The 11,364-nt window shown below is 43.3% G+C and overlaps 1 protein-coding gene across 1 annotated transcript; it reads right to left on the reverse strand.

The window, feature by feature from the left end:
- Positions 1–2,890: 2,890 nt before the first annotated feature.
- klf5a (Kruppel like factor 5a) lies at positions 2,891–11,152 on the reverse strand. Its single transcript, XM_080869258.1, has 4 exons — positions 10,580–11,152; positions 8,373–9,498; positions 7,139–7,198; positions 2,891–4,513 (listed from the first exon to the last, which is right to left on the reverse strand). The coding sequence occupies exons 1-4, from the start codon at positions 10,742–10,744 to the stop codon at positions 4,335–4,337; spliced, it is 1,530 nt and encodes a 509-aa protein (XP_080725384.1). The 5' UTR covers positions 10,745–11,152; the 3' UTR covers positions 2,891–4,334.
- Between the last annotated feature and the right edge of the window lie 212 nt (positions 11,153–11,364).

The raw sequence follows: 11,364 nt of genomic DNA on the forward strand, positions 1-11,364 counted from the left end.
CATAAGAAATCTCAAAAAGCATAATCTCATTTCAATTCAAACATTAACCCATTGCCATTTTTTATTACATTTTTTGTTTTTAATCCCAGTAGGTAGTAACCAAAGTTATCAACCAAAAGCAGTTGTAATGACTGATCAGTATGCAATTGTATTTATTTTGAGTAAAATCAGATTTAGACACAAAGGCCCTCTCAAAATTTAGGTAAAAATGTAAGAGACACCTTTGAGGCCTTGTCCTGTTGGTATATTTCAACCATAAGTGCTGTTTGCTTATCAAGATCATGCAAAAACTACCAAAACCAAAAATTCAGGGGAACGGCCAGAGAAAATGCCATTTTCCCCAGTTAATAATTCCTCTTTACTTGAGGCCAATCTTGGCTTAACTTAAATGCTAAAGCTATAATAGTGACACAGAGATAAACACTGATTGTCACACAAAGTGTCATCTAAACTACCAGGAGCAATTTGGGTCTTGACTCAGGATGCACCTGTAGATTGAGGAGTGTTCTGGTACTTTTGGAATTTCTTTGGCCTACAGTGCTCGGCTGCACGGCCCACGAAGTCCCCCGTGGCGGTTGTCATATAGAGAACCATCTATCAGCAGGCATGATGAGGCTCTGGTATCTGATTTCAGCCTTCTAATATTTTCTAACTGCTGAGCGGTTCACCTCAGGCAACATTTTTAAAAATGAACGTAACGTCGTGATATGAAAACCTCCTCAATTTCTGATATTATCTTTAGCTTTGTGTCAGCGTGTCAATTGTTGCGGTATCTCTTCAATCTTTGATAACAACGTGTTCTATTCTGAGAATATTGGGAAGGGTTGATTTTGGAGGGAGCTGCATATGTGTGTGTGTGTGTGTGCGTAGATGTTTGTGTCTAGCTGGGCTCCCTGTGGTCATTCTATTGGTCTTCTGGGTGGGTGGTCTGTTCCAAGAGAGGAGTACTGGAAACATTATACCAGCGTACACACACGCACACTTTTACACATGCACAAAGGGAAACTGGGAATCACACCAACGCAGCACAGCAGAGGGTGGAGCCGGCAGGAGTCTTCTTCCAGATGTGTGATATTAATTTAGTTGATCCAAAACATGAACCGGTAGCTCCCACTCAGTCATCACCGTTTAGCATGTGTGTGTGTGTGTCTGCTGCTGGTGGTGTCGCAGCACTCGACCTAATTTTTTAATATTTTCAGACCCATAAAACACCTGTAAGTTTTTATTGGGATAAAGTCTATTAATTTGAACCCTAAGTAAGAGATAGAAATCAAGACTGACTCAAATTCATGAGTTTCAGGTGGAGGAAACTACAGAGCAGAGCGGGCTAGAGAGAGGAGAGGTACATGATTAAAAAGGGGGGAAAGATTAGGAGTGGAGCAGGTTATGAGAACAGCCTCCACTCTGACCTGTGGAGCAGCGCCCCTGGACTTTCATACAATACATTCCACCGGGGAGGAGAGGGGGATACGGTGCATGGAAAGACAAAGAGACAGAAAATGAAATTAAATAGGAAGAGCGGAGGAGGAGAAGGAGACAAGATGTAGGAGGACGGAAGTGGTTGATTGGGTTCCCCCAGAGATTCTTTTGTTTAGATTGTTCTGCATTTCACTTCTTTCACTCTCTCCCCTCCACCTCCCACTTTTTGACATCTGAGGTAGATTACAACAGAGACCCTGGGTCACATTTATGACTTAAACCAAGAACATATGGTGTGTATGCGTGTTTGAACATCCATTTCAGTACAGTGGGATTCCCCTACGGTCCGTGAGTGGTGGTCAGATTTATTTTCTTGTCCATTGTCTCTTGCTGGGATATCAAAGGACTATTGTTTGTTGATCAGCAAGGGTTCCTCAGGTTACTTGCAGGTCCTGGACAAAAGTGCTTTGCCTTTCTTCCACATCTTCCCTTCTTATCTCCTTCTATTTTTACTTTTTAAGTATGCTGGCCCTACCGCAGAAAAGCCAAGAAACAAAGGATCAGCACTTCCACAGAAATGTTGTTAAGATTATAAAAGATTAAGCGCGGTTATGTCTTGTTTGTCTTGTTTGGTCAGGCATGTTTATTGTTCCAAAGGTACCTGACTTTCTATTTGTACTGCAACGGATTTGATTTTATACGAAGTTCACAGACAGATTACCAACTCCACCACTGCAGCATGTTGTTAGCAAGAAGAAAGAAGAAATATTCCCATTAACTTCAGCACAACAAGCACATCTGTAAAAGTGTCAGTTGACTTTATTAGCATCAGCTTCACTCAGTTGAAGAAAAACAACTTTTGTCTTTGGAACGTTTAACCATGGAAGAAAAAAAAAAAAGCATCTATAAAATAAGTTGCTGGAAGGACAATATATAAAACAATGGCATCAAAATAGGTTTGACAAGAAGAAAAAAACAAAGAAAAAAGGCTCAAATATTTTTGGATGCGGGGCATTTTTCCTCTGTTTGCCCTGTTGTTTACAAAAAATAACAAAAGAGGAAAACAAACAAAAAAATGTATTTACAGTGCATATATTTACATTAAGGCATTTTTGCTGGGGGAAAAAAGACGGTTGATCAGATACAACCCCTGCTTCTACACAATCAAATAAATAGTCAGATTTACCATTATACATTACAGTGCTATATTGTCGATATGCTACCTGCAGTGAATGAACAAATACAGTTATAAGTGCAGGCTAAATCTCCCCATCAAATGGACATTCAGGCGTACATTAAAGGATAGGTTCACACTTTTTTGTTATGCTTTATTTGTTTTAAACAATACTCCATATCCATATGTACATTAAAAGAGTTGGTGATTGACGAGATCCATTTGGGGAGCGATTTCAATGCAAGCAATTGGGCAAATTCAATATTCTGTGGGGGGGGGGGGGGGGGGGGGGGGGGGGGGGCAAACTAATCTTCAACTTTAGAAGCTGAACCAAAGTTTCAACAAGTTAATAATAAATTTTAAAAAACAAAAAAACAAAGTGAACCCGTCCTTTAACAAAACGTGTCCAGGAGTAGTTAGAGCCAAGATAGCTCCGTAGAGCCAGAGCATCCCAGGATGTCCGCGAAGTGGCCAGAGCTGTGCTGTTACATTACCACAAGGGTGGCTACCTTATAATTCAAGAGATTTACCTTTTCAAAGCTAAACCTAGAGATTTAACAGATTTAGTTTTTCTTTTCTTAAAAAGCACCATGTTTTTAAAACGATTGACTACACTCATCACAGCTCTGCTACTAGAGAACAAAAACACATAAATGAGAGAAAGAGGCACTTAATAAGGTGTTGGCGATGTGTTGAACATGATGCTTTGGTTAAAACAATTAACAGAAGTAAAACGCTGGGTGAGACTGATCTACACTAATAGCATGCTGCATTTTGAAGACACTTCAGTGCACATTCAAGTTTGTGCATCAAATACTGTCGATTCTGTATTAACTGAATGAGTCCTAGAACACGTCTATGGGTTCTGCTTACATTTCTCTGGATGGAAATCCATCAAAAGACGACCTGAATAATTCATCATCTAATTGCTGCTCTTTAGCATCCATCCACCTCCCTCTGTTTCTCAATCGTCTTCCAATCTCCTCTCTCTAAAATCAAAAATTTCTCCCTCTCGGTCTTTCTCTCCATCTCCATCTCCACCCCCACACTCTCACTTTTTCCCTGCTCTCTCTTCCCTCTCTCCAGAGTACAAATGCCTTCAATTTTTAATATCTGAACAGCAATGATTTGTGTGGTGCACACAGAGATGTAGTCCAGTAGTGATAATGATCGTTCCAGTGGTGAATGAGATACTTGGGCCAAAAAGGCTGAGGCTTAGATTACCAATTCTAGTGCAAATCTAAGGATTTGGTAAAGAATAAAAACCTGGACATTCCAGTTCTAGAGAGAAACTAACAAATCAATGAGTAAACAAAGATTTGGCTTGACTAGTTTTGCAAACAAAAGCTTCTCTTTTATAAAAGAAAATTAAGCCAGTTCTATGTTACAATAAAGACAAAAAAGATGCTGTTTTAATTCATTCCAGTCACACCCCATCTCATCTTTTCATTTGCCCAAACACATCTATAATATGTGTATCTGGTGGTTAAGGGACCAGAAGATCATCTGGCCACCATCTTCCTACTTTAAAACCTCCAAATTGTTCCACTTGGCGTTAAGAGCAACATGTTTGTTAGGCTATCGAAGTGTTTTAGCCCACGACAGCAGCACCAGGAAGAGCTGTGATGTCACTGAAAGTCACTCTGCATCAGGCAGCTCGTGTAGCTGCGGGACACGGAGTGAATGCTTTATGTTTTGTCAAGATAGTGCTTGTATTTTTGAGCATGTGTGCAAAACGTTGCTAGTTCTGGTGTCTCTTCATGTGCAGGGCAAGGTGATCCGATCGGGAGAAGGAGCGTGAGCAGACGCCACACTGGAAGGGTTTGGCGCCCGTGTGTTTCCTGTAGTGACGCGTCAGCTCATCCGAACGAGCAAAACGCCAGTCGCAGCTGTCCCACGTACACCTGTACGGCTTCTCGCCTGCAGGACAGGAGAAAGAGTTTGAGTGAGTGCAAACCGCCGTGCCGTCTGGTGATCTATTCTGAGCTATCGCTTGATCACACGATACGAACCAGAGCAGGACTGTCAATATTCAGGTACTAAGAACAACAATTATTGTGACACAAGCCAATTCTCTAACTAAAGCGATTCATACAGTTGGGTGGAGGAACTGGGAAAACAGGCTTCACCGAAAACGCCAGTTGTCTAACTAGATATACAGTCATAACACTGTCACTCAAAAGCATTCATCAAGCATTCACACGCCAATGCAGCAACCTGTGCTTCATAATTTTCCCACAGTGCCTGGTCTGTATTGTCAACTTTTCCCTCCAGGTATTTTTCTTTAATGACTGCAGCACATATGTCTTTCTGTCAGTCATTCCAGCAAAATTCACCTGCAGCTTCAGGCACTTTCTGAAAAACCAGTCTGCTCTGCTCGTTGTCCCTCTGGGAGAGTTTTGTCTTAGGCCCACAAGTTGACCAGTGTATACTCAGGTCTACTAAATGTAAAGCACTTGCTAAATATTTAGTATGCAAGTATAATTCATTTTTCTGCAACTTAAATTCAACCTGACAAACCTACAGTAACTACAGTACATGCAAAAGACCAGAACAGAAAAACTTAGAATTATAACTTGTACATGTTGACGCGTCTACTGCTTCTTTGTATTTAGCGTGTGTCTGATAACAGTGGATGCTTAAAAAATATGAAAGGATTGGAAGGAACTTGATTTTTGCTGAGCTATATTCCTCCCTTTTCCTTCTTTTTGTACCCTTTCATCCAGATTTTGAAGGTTAAGTGGAATAGCATCTCATTTCAGCAAACACATTTTTTGGCTTTTTAAGATTCATGAATATGAGCCACTGTGGTGCAAAATCAAATGGAATAAATCAAGCTGTGTGGTTGTTTTCCTTCTTCCACTCCTCATCGCTTTTAACGTCTATTTACATATCAAAAACAGAGTCCAGAATCAGTGTCCCCATTACTCTAAATACCCCCCATTCCATTGTAATGAGAAAACAGTGAAAATGTTTTGAGCCTTTTCTGTGGCTTATTCAGGCCACCAAGGCTAAAGTTAATAATAATAATGATGATAGTGGAAAAAACAACTATTTGAGAATCATTTTTCAAAGTTCTTTGCACTATAAACATAATCCCATTAAACTGAAGTGGCAGCATAAATCACAGAGATGGCTTGTTTTATAATCTGGACAAATAAAAACAGAACTATTTCCGCATGATAAACGCCGCTGGGGACATCCAAGAATTTTTTTCCCCCCTTTTGTCATTTAGGTGACCAACTCTTCAAACAAGCACATCAAGCTCTGCAGCATTGCTTTTTTAAAAAAAAAAAACCCAGAGTAAACCTGTTAGAACCACAGTGTCACCAAACTTAAAGACACACACCTTAAACCGAACACAAGGAAGAGAGACCATGAGAAGGCGCTGTTTAAGGGGGAAAAATCAGAAATGATTTCCAATACAGAAAGAGGATATTTCTCACAATACACCCACCCACACATGCACACACACAGACACACTAACAATCAGGGTAATGGATGTTGATGGAGATTAGAGTGGGAACTCCCAGTGGGACCCAAACGCATTAGGAATCATCTCATAGAGATTACTGACAGGTGTGTGTGGAAGTGTCCGTGTGTGGGTGTGCACGTGTGTGTACGAGTACATAAGTGTGCATTCGAGCAGCTAAATAAGAGACGGAGAACGAGTTATAGACGAAGATAGAAGTAAAGGAGGAGGGCAGGGTTGAAGATGAAAGTATGAGAGCACAAAAACAGAGGAGAACAGGATTGGAGAGGGGGAAAAAAAAGGGGGGGGAGAAAATAACTAAGCGAGGCCGACAGAGGCATAAAGGACATGTAGTTGCTGCTAGATAACATTTACGTGTCTAGTTCTCATCTTGCGGTCTGTAATAAGTGCAATCACCACAATCAGCCTGCAGCATGAGTGACGCCATATATAATTGTCGCGTCATGTTCCTGATACGAAAATGCAAAGCACGCGCACCCGCAACGATGTTCCGAACAAGTAGTTTAGATCCATAATTAGGACACATTCTGGCTTTTGTGTGTGTATCCAGATGAGCGAGGAATGTGTAGATATCAACAGAAGCTTTGTTTTGTTAGCTGGAGTGAGGTGGGGCCCAACACCTAAGCATTTGTTTATTGACTTTGCTTGTCCAAATCCAAGCTCAAATCTAAACCTGACAGGAAGAAAGGGAATAAAATGAAATGCAGAGAGAACGGAATCAAAGTGGAAAAGTGCATTAAAGCATTTGAACAATTCCTGAACGGGCGATGGGATTCAAAAAAAACATGGCACCACACGTTTAGCACTGACCACATAGTCTGAGAGTCATCCCCTGGCAGAAGTGTGTCACTTCCACCTGTTTTGATGGAATAGTATATTGGGCAGAGGATGGGGAATGGGCTAGGATACATTTACACACACATGCCAAGAACACAACACTCTGCCTAGCAACATAGTGCCAGTGCAGATACTGAAATACGAGTCCTGTGGTCAGCGTCATTTTTTTTGATGGGTCTTTTTAAAAAGCTGCATTAATTAGAGGAATCTCTTACCAGTGTGAGTCCTGAGGTGTGCTTTCAAATGGGACGACTTGGTGTAGACCTTCTTGCAGCCTGACGACAGACATGGAGATAAACACAAACAGACGGCTTAATCCAAGTAATTCACACGTGGCAAATATGCATTTACCCAATAAACTGAGCTGTGGAATTCAAAAAATCCAAACTAATGAAGAACAGAAGCCGTTTTGGAATCAAATATAGTAATGTGTGTCGTAGAGCCTCAAATCCTGCTCCATCTCATCTGCTGCTTTCCAAAATGAACAAAACAGGCTCTGTTAAAAGCAGCCCTCATAGCCTCATTTGGTATTAAAAGGCATTTGATTACAAGCCTCGAATCACCAACAATGCGACCTGAAAACCTCTGTTTTCTCCTTCTGCGCACGCTACAGTTTGTTTCTACAATGTCAGAAAGGTCATTAAGGATTTTGAACGATTTAGAAAGATATTCGTCAGATATCTTATGACTTTAAGTTAGGAAACGATAGAATTTCGTGTATTGCTATGATTAAACTGTGAGCAGCTGCAACAGTGTGACTAATATACATACACTTGGATGAAGTGTGGCTCTGTGAATATGATGGATCTGCTTCATCTGGCTTTTTAAGAAGTAAGACGTGTGCTAACGTGCTGCGGTAGGCTCTGCTTAAGCCTATTTTACATGCCGCCACAGGCTAGCTGACATTACATGTCCTACAAGTAGCTACATATCATACAGTTTGTATGTGTGTGTGTGTATGTGTCTGTGCGCCAGCTAAAGAAAATAAATACTTTAATCTCAGCATGCAATCTCAAGTGTAACAGTATGAAGATATGTGTGTGGGAAAAAAGATCAAATGATTCAAGGAGAACATCTTTTTAATTAACACAGCCCCTGCATACAAAAACGTGCACTCTCTCTCACACACACAAAAACAGGTTCATTCCACAATCATACCAGTGATTACTCTAAAGCCACCACACTGTTTGAGAGCTCATAGCTGAAAGTGCCACAGTCATTTGAGGTGTGCTAATATATGCAAAGCAGTGTTTGAACCAGATAGTTGACTGAAAGGTAGTAACAGTCTGGCTGGCAGTACAGAGTGTACTCTGCCTCCACGACCCAAAGGCATAGGCAAATCATTCAAAACATGAACAGAAACATTCACTACAATGCAGTGATAAACTAAACACACAACGGTGATTACATTCACAGTGCACATTCAGTGGTGTGTGTCGTTCTTCTAACCTGGGTAATCACAGTGGTGGATCCGTCGCTTCTCTAAGTCGGGGTTGTTCCTTCGGTTGTAGCGGACAGCCACTGCGTTCTGTGCTGGATTTGGGGTTGGTGTTGTCGTGTGGGCTTGAGGAAGGACTGTGGCTGGGCCTGGGACTGGTGTGGGGCCTGTAGGGTGGGGCAGAGCTAAGCCACCTGGTCCCGGGCCAGGTCCAAGTCCGGGTGTGCTACCTGCAAGCTTGGAGGCAATGGTGGCAGCATACGACGGAGGTGGTGACATGTTGTGGAGCAGCTCCTTCTGCCTGTCAGGGCTGCCGGGCTCTGAGTTTGGCGGAGAGGGTGGCAGGTAGGGCACCTGCTGCTGGAGGAATTGGGGATGTGCCTGAGAATGAGGATGTGTGTATACCCCACCACCTAGACAGCGGTAGGCAGGCTTGACAGTTTGCTCTTGTTGAGAAGCAGAAGTAGCTACTGGCAAATCATGAAAAGGTGTGTGCATCGTGGTAGTGTGTTGGATCGGTTGCTGCTGCTGATGGTGATGATGATGCTGAGCCTCCATCCCATTGCTATGGCGATGATCCAAGCCAGAGTTTAGGAGCTGAAACAGCGAGCCGCTGTTGTCATGGTGGTGGTGGAGAGCGTGCTGCTCAAACTGTGGTGACATTTCCTGTTTGACATACACTTCTGGCAGTGAATCACCACCGCGGCTGCCTCCCAGCTGATTGAAAACACTGGTGAATTCTGGTAACCCAGTTAATGTCATGTTTGTGGCGGAGTTTTCCATGGCCATACTGCCAGGGCCGTGGCCGGATGTGCTGCAGCTACTTGTGGGCGTAGTGCCAGGGCAGTGGGGCTGCAGGTTAGAGGAAAAACACGAGGAGGGAGATTCTGTTTTAATGTGAGTGAGACTCGGGTGGTTCTGGTGTTGAGGGGACCGCACCTGCTGGCACAAGCCCATCCTCAGGTAGCCGACGTCAGGGAGATAAAGATTCATGTTGAGGGTATAGGGAGCCCCAGCGTCAGTGAAGAACTGATCCACTGCTGACGAGCTGTCTCTGAGTGACTTCTGCTGGTTGTCTGCAGGGTTTGGAAGTGGAAGAGGCTGAGGGGAGAGATATCTGTCCATCTCACACTTTGCCTGAGGATTAAAAGGGAAAACACACATTAAAAAGAAAAATTTAAGAAAAAAAACAAACAAAAAACAAGCAGTTAACATAAAAATAAACTTTCTGTTGAATGAAAAGTACCAAAGCCTGACTTCACTAAGTCCTTCTCAGTGCTTCTATTCTGAACCACTATTATGAGAAGACAAAAGGTTTGATAGGACAGTCACTGCTAAAGCATTTATCAAGTAGTCATCAAAAGGCAGTTGCCACATTCCCTCGCGGCCTGCAAGGCTGAACTCAGAAACCTGACGGTGGTGAGGCCCACATTTGAGGATTAAACGATGTTATGTCAATAAAGAACCTGATCTAACGCCTCTTATTTGAACATGTGCAGCTATTACAAGCATAACAGAGCAGCCAATCGCCGGTCAAACTGCACACCACAGGTGAACAACTTGGCATAAAAAAAATGCTTCATTCGTACTGCTCTTTTTGGTCCAGCTCCTGTGGCTCTGGGGGGATCTAATCGGTATAAAAGTTAAAGAAGCAGAGCACCAGAGGATGAAACAGTAACATGAAAGGGAATAGGGAAACACCCATGTCTCCCTGCAGCAGCAGCAGCAGAAACAGCAGCAGCAGTAGTAGTCTGGGGATGGGCTGCTATTTGAGGGTCCTGATCCTACCAGCTGTTATAGATCTCCCTGCTATGTTGCACAAGTTTCTTTCTAACTGGGGACAGAGTTGCCGGGACGTTTCTGTCCGAAGCTGGAGTCAGTTGCTGTCAGCGTGGTATGATGGTGAGAAGGGACGCCAAGGAGAGACCAACAACTGGTGACCAACTGGCTGGCTGGCATAGAAAACATGCGGTGAATGCGTTTTGCAGGCGGAGGTGCTCGACTACGCGTCCAGCTGGTCGCTTATTACCGAAAATAGAGCTGAATAAAGTGACGGTTACGATCGCGCAGAGGGGGACGACTGAAATTTAGACTCAAATAAATAAACAAATAAACAAGCAAACAGAAAAACAAGCTGGATTTAAAGCCAGACTGCCACGCCCATTCAGTGAAATGCATCACTAATGTATAAAGTCGGTTTGATTTCCAACCGGTTTACCTGTGCGTAATCATTTTGTCCAGCCTTGTCTGCTTCGGTGATCTTGCAATCCAAGCCGAACAACGCCGAGTCCTCCAAGGGGAACCCAGCGGGCAGAGTCGCCTTCTGCAGCGGGTAGAAGGGATCCTCCTGCACGCCGCCGCTCATCGTGAGTGTTGCGGCCATGAAGCTCCGACGCAGCGCCGCAAAAACGATCGCTTGCCGTGTGTTATTATGCAAAGCGGAGGATGCTACAGCGTACAGAGAAACGAGTGGAGCCGACGAGGTGTAGTGCGTGCGTTAGAGTAATTAATGTGTGCCTGTCGGCTACATCTCCTTCCACTTGTTTCATCCCTCTGCTCCTGCTTTCTATCTGGCGTTCGCAGGGCGGAGCGGCCCCAGTGTAAATACAGACCGCGCACCGCCCACCAAACCTTTAAAAACGCTTTGATCATTCATTCACCGGCCACCGCCCTACGTTTGCCATCCATACACACCGACAACAGTGCCGTAAAAAAGTCCACGAGACCGGTCAAACCGCATTAAAGTGGTGAAAGTTAAACTCATCGCAGCCACGTTAACCGACAGAGTTTTTGTAAAGTGTTTTGAGATGATAAAAACAGATAAAACGTGGAAAGGCACCGCGAAATTGGTCAAATAGTGGGTATGATGCACATGACTGCATATGACACACGCGTGTTACTTAATATAGTTACAGCAGGTACAGGTGTGGTTACAGGTGTGGACTCTTGTGTAATGCTGTGTCTATAATCTATAAACTGTTTCGATGTTGCATTAATGGTTAG

Source organism: Rhamphochromis sp. 'chilingali' (genome assembly GCF_963969265.1).
Source record: "Rhamphochromis sp. 'chilingali' genome assembly, chromosome: 20".
Lineage (NCBI taxonomy): Eukaryota > Metazoa > Chordata > Actinopteri > Cichliformes > Cichlidae > Rhamphochromis > Rhamphochromis sp. 'chilingali'.